This window comes from Haliotis asinina, chromosome 5 (genome assembly GCF_037392515.1).
Source record: "Haliotis asinina isolate JCU_RB_2024 chromosome 5, JCU_Hal_asi_v2, whole genome shotgun sequence".
Taxonomy (NCBI): Eukaryota; Metazoa; Mollusca; class Gastropoda; order Lepetellida; family Haliotidae; genus Haliotis; species Haliotis asinina.
In genome coordinates this window covers 10931758-10944196 of record NC_090284.1, presented here as the reverse complement: position 1 = coordinate 10944196, position 12439 = coordinate 10931758, and the positions used below count along the sequence as shown (strand labels likewise).

At 38.7% G+C, this 12439-nt stretch overlaps 1 protein-coding gene across 6 annotated transcripts in view; it reads right to left on the bottom strand.

Moving 5' to 3' along the window:
- Positions 1-867: 867 nt before the first annotated feature.
- Positions 868-12439, bottom strand: part of LOC137284988 (axin-1-like) — a 30802-nt gene continuing 19230 nt past the window's right edge. For all 6 annotated transcript variants that reach the window (XM_067817083.1, XM_067817080.1, XM_067817084.1 and 3 more), the window contains 8 exons: positions 11815-11917; positions 11424-11570; positions 10586-11229; positions 4213-4356; positions 3811-4089; positions 3454-3588; positions 3017-3214; positions 868-2695 (listed from right to left, as the gene is read on the bottom strand). In XM_067817083.1, the coding sequence (XP_067673184.1) occupies positions 2569-2695; positions 3017-3214; positions 3454-3588; positions 3811-4089; positions 4213-4356; positions 10586-11229; positions 11424-11570; positions 11815-11917 (1777 nt within the window). In that variant the 3' untranslated portion in view covers positions 868-2568. The remainder of the gene's footprint in view (positions 2696-3016; positions 3215-3453; positions 3589-3810; positions 4090-4212; positions 4357-10585; positions 11230-11423; positions 11571-11814; positions 11918-12439) is intronic.

Below are 12439 nucleotides of genomic sequence, written 5' to 3'. Positions count from 1 at the left end.
ACTGCTTCATTACTCAGCTGTACGCTTCTGTCGTGACTGCTTCATTACACAGATGTACGTTACTGTCATGATTGCTTCATCAGACAGATGTACGCTTCTGTCGTGAGGGCTTCATTACTCAGCTGTACGCTACTGTCATTACTGCTTCATTACACAAATGTACGGTCATGACAGATGTACGCTACTGTCATGACTGCTTCATTACACAGATGTACACTGTCATGATTGCTTCATTACACAGCTGTGCACTCTTGTCAAAAAAGCTCAACTAAACCTCACTGTATCACCGACATGAGACTTGTTGCACAGCTGTTTTTTCTGTGTGTTAAGTCACCAATGCCGATTCCCTATGCACCTCAATGTAATAAATTTCCTGCTTTTGAAAAGAAGCTTGATCATTATCACAAGGCTACTGGTAGGGGTGAGTGAGTGATTGTCATATGTTGGGCAGTGTATCAGTTGTATTTCCATTACCTTCATGTTACATCATTATCACAATAGGGACACCACAAAAGGGCTTCATATCTTGTACCCTTGTGGGTACTCAAGAGCGAGACACACCACCACAGGCATACTGACCATCGGTGCCTGAAAGCCAGTGTGGAATTAAGGCTTCACTTTCCTTTAGGCTTGTACATAGCACCACCACCCTCTTGATGTGACTCAGTGTGCAGTCTCAAACTTGTGTTATGGAAAGAGGTCAGAATCAACATATCCCAAAAGATCACTGCCCTCAACATACACCATGTTTCGAGTCCAGACTTGATTTGTCATTGGCTGCCTCACGAGTTGGAATACTGCTCAGTGCAGTGTTGTAAAATAAATACAGATTTTCAGTGTCACTCCACAGAAAACAAAACAAGAAACAACTTTGAAAGTCAATTTTATTGGTGGCCTGACAGGTACCTGACCAATATACGAGTCTTTCAGCACAGAATTCATTAAAAGTTGATTATGTTACATACCCTATGCTTCTCATCATGTACACAATGAGGGTGCTCCCTCATACAACCAGGTCATTCATAATCCCCCCCACCCCCAACCCTGTCACAACTCCATCTGAACATGTCTTGCTGACCTTGGGAATCGATGTCAAGGTCAATTGTCTTGCTTGAAAGTCTGACAAGGATACAGTACAAGTTTTCAATTTACATTTGAACATTTGATATGTTTTATAAATGAATTGTACGTAAGGCTTGTACCCTGTGACAGCATGACAGTTACACCCGTTCACACATACTGCACATAATGCCATAGCAACTACCTGCACACCCTACTCTCTGACTTAAACTGGCCCAATGCATTGTTGCGGTCGAAACCAACCAATGATGTAGGTAGGGAGACTAGAATGATGGGATGAGTATTATCAAAAGTTTAAAAGACTTACAGTAAATGAATGAACCTTGCTATGTGAAATGCCAAAGAAATTACACATCAAAGATACATTTGATTCTATGCTTTAATTTGTTTAAAATGCAAGCACTCAGTAATGGCATTTCAATTAAAAACCCTGCTACTACTTTTGATTTAAAACATAAACTGGTATGTGAACGTTTAGTTTAGGGTCATGATGAAATTGGCCAACAAAAATAAATTACAACAAACAATACTCTGACAACAAAATGTCATGGCTAAGCCGTTTAAATAATTCACCACAAATAAGTGTACAACTATCTTGTCTTAAGTAATATAAACATGCTAAAACACCACAGAGTGTGGGTAAAACTTTGCTGACCATTCTCATCTAAAGGGCTCGACACTGAGGCCATGTTCAAACCATAGAGGGGGGTGGTAGGTTTGACAATAAAACAGAATAGAATAGCTCACTTTCAATGAGCAGCCCCTGAGTCAATAAGATAATCTTCAAATATTGGACAACTATGTACATATATTACATCATAACTCATAGTTAATCAGACCTTATGGGCCCATAGACAGTGAACAGCTCTCTTCTGTAAAGTGAATGGTTCTGTTTCTTCATGTGTTCAGATTTGCCTTTCTCATGCCTGCAATGTTCTCACCCAAATCTTTGAGCACACATTTCTCTTCGCAGTCCATGGCTTTTCATAGCACTGCAAAAGTCACCTTTCTCATGCACGATATAAGGAAAGCATCTTCAAATCTAACCACTCCAAAATCAGTTACCTTGGAGATAACAGATGTTAGTGCTAACAAAACAAATACTCTCTCTGTATCACATGACCTTTGGACATTCCAGAGTTTGTTCCGCCATTTAGTGCTTTCATTGTTCAACGAAGCATACAGCTTGCGAAATCACAGTCAGTGTATGGTCTTTGGTTGTAGTTGAAGATGTCACAATGACGTTGTCGAAGTCACAGTGACGATGCAAAGGATGTCACAGTCACATAGTTTAAAGCATTTGCCCTGACTGTGAACCTTGACTGAAGCAAACAATCACTGTCTCTTTGAGTGGTACTCTTTAAGTAATTCCCTGAACGAAAGAATACAACTTTTTCCAAAGAAACTACAGAGATTGCTTCGTGTTTGCCATTTGATTTTCACCAAGCTACGTTGCTCGTCATGTCATGGCAACATTTAACTTGGCAGTTAGTCAATCTTCTCAACTTTGGCAACAATCTTATCCTGCCACATCGGCAACACTGCATTATCATCACCAATTTCTTCGAAAACAGCACCTTCTCCAAACTCATCACTGTCACGCTTGAAGTAGTACCTGCAAAGGAACAAATACATGAAATGAAAGAATTTCATGGACAAGAAATTTTATCAAGATGATACCTGATCAGTCAACATGTGTCATAAAACAGTTGAATCCTGTTCTTTCTCTGAGTTTAGTTTAACAATATTCCAGCTATTGGTGGTTTCTTTCTCTGGTTAACTTTTAGTATTCCAGCAAATTTAATGATGTAGGACATATCGGCCTCGCATGTACCTGTGGTATCAAACCTAGGACTTCAGCTTGACAAGCAAAGAAAAAGCTGTATATTTGATTGTTTTGAAATGTTCTAATTATTGTTCAGATATGTTGACTCACTTGAAATTTCCCTTTTTCGTGATAAGTGTCTTGAACTGTGAAAGTGTAATGCATCGACCCGGAAACACGTGGCGGTACGGAATAGGCTCCTGTCCGAAGTATATGCCCACAATTGTCTCGCTGGACGAAGCTGCAGAGGTACTAGTGTTCATACTTGTGTTGGGTGCAGGTGGGGGCTTCCTGTAGGTCTTTGGTCTCCTGAAAGCAATAAGACTTCATAAGAATATTGCTTGAGGCCTGATTCAAACTTTATGGTTCTTCATGACACATCTACATGTTTCTTAAAGCAAAATGCAAAAAATGCTTATAAACTTTACATTCCTTTCATGGACTCACATTTGCTAACATCAAAGTCATCACAGACAAAGCCTATAACATTACTCCCTAGTCTTGTTTCATTGTTTTATTCTTGAATGTACAATTCTGTTTGTACGTACTCGAAAGTCTGGCTCCCTCCTGAGATGTCAAGGTCACTGGGAACAGTTTTGGCGGAAGGCATAGTGCGCATCTGGGATGCACTCTGGGATACAACAACTTTGCTCTTATCTCGGGACGTGACACCAGCGAAAGATCTACAAAAGATAAAATAAGTTTAATATCATCTGCTAAAATATATTGTTCTAGGGGCAGATAACTATAACAGTGTTGTCTCCCTTCCACTAGTAAACATTAGTGTACTAATAGCGAGACTGACAAGCCAAATATAAAATCTTACTGATTTTATTCCTAATAATGCATCTTATAATGATTACTACACTGAGAAAACCGGTATTCTAGCAATGTGTGACACTCACTTTGATTTGACTGGGCCTGCAGAGGAAGACCGAACTGTGCCCTCTGCACGTTTGCCACTGCCTGCCATGGCAGATGTCCGTGATTGGTCCTCTAACCGGCGACGAGCCTCTTCCAGCTGAGTAGTTGGGTTCGGGGGTGGGGGAAGTGGCATGGATGAGTCCTGCGCAAATGGTTGATTGGGCAAGATCTGTGCAGACTGGCCAATCGGAGTCCATGACAGCAAAGAGCTTCTTTCAACAGAAGCAGACCGACTTGTTCCATGTCCAACCTTCTTGGAACTAAAATGAACATTTAAAATTTCTTTCACAAAAGTGTCAACACATTTATACGAACATGTAACTCATAACTCTAAAAATATGCTACTAAACTGGAAAAATATACTTCATTTTCTGCAGACTCACCTTTGTTTGTGTGTTTGCAATGAGGCACCAGCTGATTGGTTGAGGCGATGACGTGCATTCTTGTGTGATGACCCCTTATCTACCTCCAGATGACTCATGCCAGGTTCCTGCTGACGTTCAGAGTCCATCATCCACTGCATAACCCTGCAAGAGAGATGCCAACATTTATTGACATGCACATTATTGGACACTACAATTTCAGTATTTACAGCACTGTCATTATGACCTCGTATATACCCTTGAAATCTTGAATAACCTGTATATACACCAATACAGTTACAGTAGACTTAGCCACTGGGTGGGTTATTGAAAAAAGCACCATGGTGTCCTATCCACATGGAAATGTCCATACTTGTAACACAGTTTAAGTAAGTATGACCTAGTATGTACCCTGGAAGTATCAAATAACCTGTATATACACCAATACAGTTACAGTTGAGTCACCTATTGGGTGGGTTTTTGACAAAAGCAGCATTTCTGTCCAAGTGGCTATGGCGCCATGTTGGTGATCACACTCAACACAAGAACTATCAGCTCCACTCATTTGTGAAAAGAACCTGATGGTGACAACTGCTGTATACTGCTTAGTTATCCAACACAAATGGAATAAAGAACAAGACACTGACAGATTCAAGTAGAAAAGAAATACAGGTGTTCAGTGCTATATGGAATATCAATCTTTGAAAAGCAGAAAACTTTATCGTGCCATCTCTTTCTATGCTCTTTGCCATTTGTTGTTTGTCAATAATATATGACAAGAATAAAGCAATTCAGTGTTTGAACATCTAACATAAACTTGGTACTGCCATTTGAAAAAGTAACTGAAAGATTCATGAAGGCTGTAAAAACTCCTTATATCACTCAACCAAAGCTGTCAGTACCTACTTAATATGAAGAACATTCAAGGTACATAGGTGCATTCAGCATGGCATGTTTGGATTACAGACAAAAGAAACTTTCATGCATATTTCAAATGAGGCCTAGAATATAACTGTTACATTTGTCAAAACTGATTAATGACATGCCTTTGAGCCATTGTTAAGAACAAATAAAAATTCTGAAGGTTTTATTATAGGATGTTGCCTGCTTTAATGTTCTTGCTTGTAACTTTTATTGCACAATTTGAACCAAACCAACAATCCAAAAAGTACATAATCTTTAAACATTTGGAACAAAACTAAAAGCTTTTCTGATAACCTCTTTAGAAAAAAATGAGGCATTAAATACAATTAAAAAACTGATGCTAATTTATCTTTTCCTTCAGGTCTGCTCTTCAGCGTTTTAAGTGAAAGGATCTTGTAATCTATTTGAATTTCAACTGATCCTAAACCTTTCCACTAACATGAATCAATGCTTTTAATCTGTCCCCAATTAGGGTTCTTCGTTTGATGTACACAACGTCTCTGAAAATTACTCATAACAGAAATGATCAGGAGAGCGCAACTGAACAAGACCCCATTTTATGCTTTGAAATCAACAGATGAGATTTGTCAGTTGCCCAACAAACTAACACTTTGATATTGCTAACTATCAAAGCTGAAAAATGGATTTTTAGAGCAAAATATCCCCATTAAGTTCACAAATAAAATTAAAAAAATATAAATGGATAATAGAATCTTTGAGCAGCGCGGGACATTTCAGTCTGATATCGGTTCTGGCTTCCTTGATGTGTCTTAGATCTCCTCTCATTAGCTTTTGTGTTGAATTTCAAAAGAGGTATTCACAGAAGCCGCACTCATCAAAGCATCGGCAATTCATCACGTTATTTGGAGCATCATTTCAACCAATAAATCTTCATTAATTATTCTTTTTCCACTCAAAACAAGTATGGCTTTGCAAGCGGTCAAAAGAGTTGCTTTGTAATCCTAGCACCGTCAAAGACAACGACAGCAGTTATATGTTTTACACAATCAAAAAAACATGAAAGTCAGCTCTTTGAAGTCAGTGGCTTCATGTCAAACAATTTGAGCTGTTTGGAAAGAAAATGGCCAATGGTTGACCCTCGTCAGCAATATCAATTACTAAAGCTGAACGGAGCTTATCTACAAAGTACAGCCTCAGACACAGTAATACCGACACCCCTTTGAAGTAGCAATTTATCCTATTTCTAACAACAAAAACAAATTATTAAAACAGAAAAACTAGGAACACATAAAAGGCTGGCCCTATAGAAGTAAATTGATAGAAACGTTTCAAGCTTTCTCTACTCTCTCTGGGATTCATTTCAATATGCTCACTTATTTCAGTTATGAGTCAAACTTGAAAACATAATTACATGGTAATCACTCTCTTTTGACATAATAGACGATTGAGGAGTTCTATTTCTTTATTCTAATCAAGTTGGTTGGCTCACATAGCTTTTGTTACAGCAATCATGAAAGAAGTTGGGCTAGGTAATTCAAGTCTACATTATTCGTACTATTATGCACACAACTACTTTCATGATGATCCTACTCTTATTGCCTATTGAAATAGATTCTTATTTCATTTTTCAATTGTCCCCCCACCCCCTCCCAAGATCAGCTGATAACATAAAATGTCCATTTGCAAAAATTATCATTGTCAAACAATACAGTGCTCATATCATCTGTGCTGTCAGTTTCGCAACTGTGCGACTGTTGAGTCAAAACAAATGATATGCAGATATCATATCCAGAACAGATTATCTATTCCTAACCTCCATTCAACTAGGAAGAAACTTATAATGTTAGTATCTGCTAATCTTTACTAGAAAATGCTTTACGTATAATGTTAGTATTTGCTAATCTTTACTAGAAAATGCTTTACCAATCAAACTTGACATACATAGTTGCTCATGTTTTAATTTACACATCAAAGTTTGTTGGTTGCATAAAGGAAGCATGGACTATTGGAAATGTATCTTATGGTTGGCAACTTAACTTAAAAGCTAATTTACACTTACCCATGGAAACATTTCATATCTGTCTAACCTTAAAATTTGCAAATTGGAACATATACAACTTAAAAAAGTTTAAATGTCTAAATATGGCCACTATTCATTCAGTCCTGCAACTGATGTGCTGTTTAAACAAACTAAAACTACCATTTTCTGTTTCTTGAACACACAAACTTATCATCCTACCCATCGTACAATAGTGAAAGGATACCTTAAGTCAGTCTTGCTGCCAACACATGGCATATTTTGTGTTATTCAAACAAATTAAATGCTATTGTCCTACCAATCATACAATACTGAAGAGTTAAATTAAGTCAGTCTTTCAGCTGACACAAAATTTATTTTGTGGGTTTTTTTTAAAAAACAAATTAAATGCTATTGTCCTACCAATCATACAATGCTGACGGGTTAAGCATGCCCCAAAAAAGTCCAGTTTGCAGCTGCCATGTGTGTAACCTGTCGCTGGCACATTGCAGGATCATGTAACACCCAGTATTCAATAGCTTTAAGGACTGCAAGATTATAGCACACATGTGGTTAGCTTATCTCATCCATTGTTTATGTTGTAGTTCGTAAACAGAGACTAACCTTTCTCAAGACAAACACATGAGGCAGGGTGTGTACAATTATATATAAAACAAGCACACAGGGAATGCACCAGACATAAGAAATACTTCTATGTAGATTCCCTCTTTCAAAGGTCCAACAATTTTTGCTTTTAACGACTGTTTTCCTCTACTCTGAAAGTCTGCAAAGCTTGTTGTAGGGAGCCAGAAAAAGCAGCGTGGAGCTATCATAAAAGTGATACTGTTGGGGGGTGTCCATGGGGGGGGACCCAGGAATGGGGAAACAGATGTGGGGGGAGACTAGGCACAGAGAAGGTGCATACTATCAAATCTGTAGCACCAGCATCGGGCCACTTTGATGTGAGGCCGTAGCCCCTAGAGACCACAACCTGGGGAGGAATGGGATAGGAAGTCTGGAAGTGTGTGGCACACTTGTATATTCAATACCTCAAAGCTGAACTGGGGTGTGTGGGGCACACTGGTACAGTCAACACCTCAATTCTGAGGTGGGGTGTGGGACACAGTGCTATGTTTGTGAACCAAAAAGTTGGATTTTGAAGTTGGTGAAAGACTTGAAAATTCAATGTCAGTTGATGTTGGGTGGCAAACTTTGTTATTATTTGTTATAAGTTTGAAATAATTTCACTTCAGGTAAATGTTAAATGTGTAAATTAGCACTGGACTAATCCACATTCTCTACATTCTATTCTATGCAAGTCTACATTCTATAGAAGTCCACATTCAAATATATATTTAAGAGCAGGAACAACACAATCATACTGATGGACAAACCATTACAAAGATACACTGCCTGATGCTAGTAGAATAGAAGGAATGGATGTCAGATACTTCTATACATACTTTCTACCAATATGCTTGCCCCTCCCGGGGCAGGGAGAAAGGACCCCTGAGAATAACCCCTACCCCCCCAATGTGAGGGAGGTGAAATGGGAGGCACACTTCCCATGACATCACTCTAATCTTCCATGGTGCAAGCTTTATCAGCTCACAAACATTATCAGACAACATCAAAGGCTGGGAGCAGTTTTGTAATCTAATAGCATTAATTGGTTGGTTCAGGGCAATTAATTCTTTCTTCTAAGGTTCCACTGATCATCTTGTTCTCAGATGTTGTAAGAGTGACCCCATGTGCAAAGAACTCTCACTTGCTACACAATTACAGACATTGAAACACCAGAGATGTGGGCTCCCCCATTATGAATCATCCTAGATCAAAGTCCTCGGTTACCACAGGAGCCATAGGCATACAGGGAGAAAAGGGGAAACAACTCTGCACAAAATGCTTCCCCCATCACTGGAGATCCCTTTGTAGATGTCACTGTAACTTCCTTGTGTTTACATCTTCTGAAGGACATGCGGGAAAGATTAACTGTTATCAAGGAATTCTAACAAATGAGTTGTGTTACAAAGAGTTTTCTTACTGGAAAATTCTGTCTGATGAAACCAGATAAGGATTACTGTGATCTTTGTGAAATACATGGAAGCTTGATAGTCTGAGATAGCACGATGCATACATTACCAAATATTGATCACCATTTGTAACTGTGAAATATTACCCTCATCCTCACTGTCTACAATTAACAGTTTTCTTTGCATAGTGTGAACAGATCCTCAGAATTCTTCCTTGAATACACAACATAACCCTTCATTACCCATTAGGTCCATTCAACAAAAAATCTTTTGATGGATGAGAGAATATTTACAATTTGGCCTAAATCATTAATTGTAAAAAATTCTTTGGTCATGTTTTCGATGAAGTTGGGCCATCAACATAAATAATGTAAAACTACCTCCTTGAGAATAACACGAGCCATTAACCTTGGTATATAGTAATTAATATCTTCTCACATCAAACCAATGTTGTGATGGAACATCATGGCTAATTTACAGCTCAAATCTCATTTTCTTTGATGTTAAACAAGCTTAGACTAACACAGAGGTGAAATGGGAGCTAATTTGGTGTTCTGAACTGATCGACCACGCCATAATGATTACATCTTAACTAATTATAGGCAAGGTACATGATCACAGCTGACTTCACATGACCCACAGTCCTCTAATCTGAGGATGCCTAGACTAAACACTGCTGGTTCGCGTCTAGTGTTACTAACAAATGATTTGTGTTTTTTAACTGAGAACTGTAAAATTTGGCTGGCTGAAGCAGAATATGAGACCAAGGAATCTATGGGAAGCAGTGAAATGTGTGTGATACAAGATCCCAGAGCCAGATCAATATTGCTCAGGCAGGGGAATACAATCACAATGTGTAACTGTGTAGCACATTAGCACAACTTGCACCTGATCTCTGCCACAGTCTAAAGTGGGGAGTAGGGAAAGGCTACATGAACATGTAATATCTGTTGTATTTCATATCAATGCACATGATATATGTCAATATACATATTCTCTTATTGCAATGGAGGAGAACCAACAGCATCACAGAATTTCTGTCAGGGGTGTATTTTTATGCTGTTTGCATATGTAACAGAATATTTCTGTCCGCACCAAAATGATTCCTGGAATGCTGTATCATTTATTGAGCAAATATAAATCATGGCTTGTGGATCCTGGTAGACCCCAGGAATAAAAGGAATGTGTTACACACTGATCAATTTTCATCGTTAAGACAAAGAAGGACAGAGACCTTTATGAGTAAAGGTGAGGTCACCATGGTGCAAGATCAGCGATAAGACAGCTAATGTACTTTCCTAAGTGAGGCTAAACACATACAAACCATTTTAGAGAGACAGATTTTTCTATTAACTGCCCATTTGCCAATTTATCTGCCAAACAGAAAATCGTGAAAATCACATTGTCTCTGAAACAAATTCTGTAAATAAATTACTTGAAATGCATTAAAACAACTTACTTTTCAGCGTTAGGTCCAGTCACTATTGGCATACGTAGTAAGGAATCCTTGTCGAACACCATGCTTATTCCACTGTCAATATGACTACTTGCATCAGAGCCTTTTCTAGTTGCACAACTCTTTTTAGATGACCTTCCGCGAGTCTCTATCTCACGATGATGGAACTCTGAGAAGCTCCGAGAACCGTTATTGGGGAAATCACTACCTATACATGCCATACTGTATTTCTGCGCCTCATACTCCATTTGTTGTTTACTGGTCCGTAACTCCCGAGGAGGATGGTGATGATGGTGATGGTGATGTATATGACGATGTGTTCCTTTGTTACAACTCTCATCGCCAACGCCACTATCACATGATGCAACAAAGTCACGATTTTCCCGCTTCCGGCTACGATGCCCGGACACACCACCAGCTGGGAGAGTCTTATTTAACCGAAGCCTGTCAGGTGATTTGTTCCTAGGTGAATGTCTACCTGGTGAGCGGCTTGGTGTATGGTGGTTTGAGTTTGCCCAAATCCGAGAACAGTGTTGATCTAATATACTCTCAGCTGTCTCCTCCTCCACAGTAGACGTAGACATCATTGGAATGATGGAGGTGGCGGTCGTATTCTTCATCATTGAAGTTCCTGCCGTTTCGTCCGCCTAAAGAGGGACAAAAAGTTTTGAAACAATGCCTTACTTTTGCAGAATTTTTCTTCACCATATAAGAAGTTAATACAATTAAAATAAGAGTTTACCATTTCAGATGCATGGAATTAATCTCAAAGCAAGATGGATAATGAATTCTGGAAAATAACTGCAATAAAAATCAAAGATGGCTGCTGACTGTTACACACCTCACTCAAGCACCTCAACTTTTCATCGACCTTGGCTCCTGCCTCCCGTTCTTCAAGGACACACTGCATCCTCTCAATCAACATTTGTGCAAACTGTTGAGGGTCAGTCTCTGCAATGTTGCGATCTTTGGGAGCCCTTTCTGTCCGCTGAAGTGAAATAAAAGATCATATAATATCATTTTCATGAAATCATCAGTACTAGATAACATTACTCTTACTGCATTCCGTTATTTTTATTCATTTCGAGGCATTAATAAACCAAACATTGATTATTTCCAGTCAGAGTGAACCATGCTTATACTATATATTATTCATTCAACGGTCACATGTGAACAAAACAGATAACATTTACAAAAACAAATTATACATTTAGTGTGAACTCTCAACTTACTGGGATAAACTGTGAATGAAGCATGAGGTTCGGCTCTCGGTTCTGTTGTGCCATAGTCTTCATAGCTTTACGCTGACGCTTTACATTGTAGTGAGATGCATCACTGAAAAATAAAAGTTGATGTTTAAAGAGAGATGGCTTAGTCAATCATATTTAAGTCTGATATTGCCTTGCTTAGCTAACTGTGGGGCAAAATTGGTGCTTGCTGTTCAACCTCCTCGATAAAACACACTGACAAAAGCGAACAGTCACATTTGGTGCAAATAATGGAATTGGACACAAACGGTAGTCTGGTTGAACACTTATATTTTTTCTAATTAGTTAATCAGGCAACCATCAATCAAAGAAAGGTTATTTGTTAACATATTACTGGTATGGAAAGTATGTGAATGTTTTTGATGAGAACATAATTCTTTGTGGCTATTCTTGGCTGTGGTCTTTCAATCGTCATGCATTGAATGAATATGGCATTTTGCCATTTTCAGTGATACTTCAGCAATATTGTTAAAGGGCTTCCCATGTTGCACCATGTGGGGAGTCAAACACTGTGACAAATGAATGCTTAAACACCAGTGTACCCCATCCCTCCAGCAAAGAAAAGAAATGCATCACCATCGTACGCAAA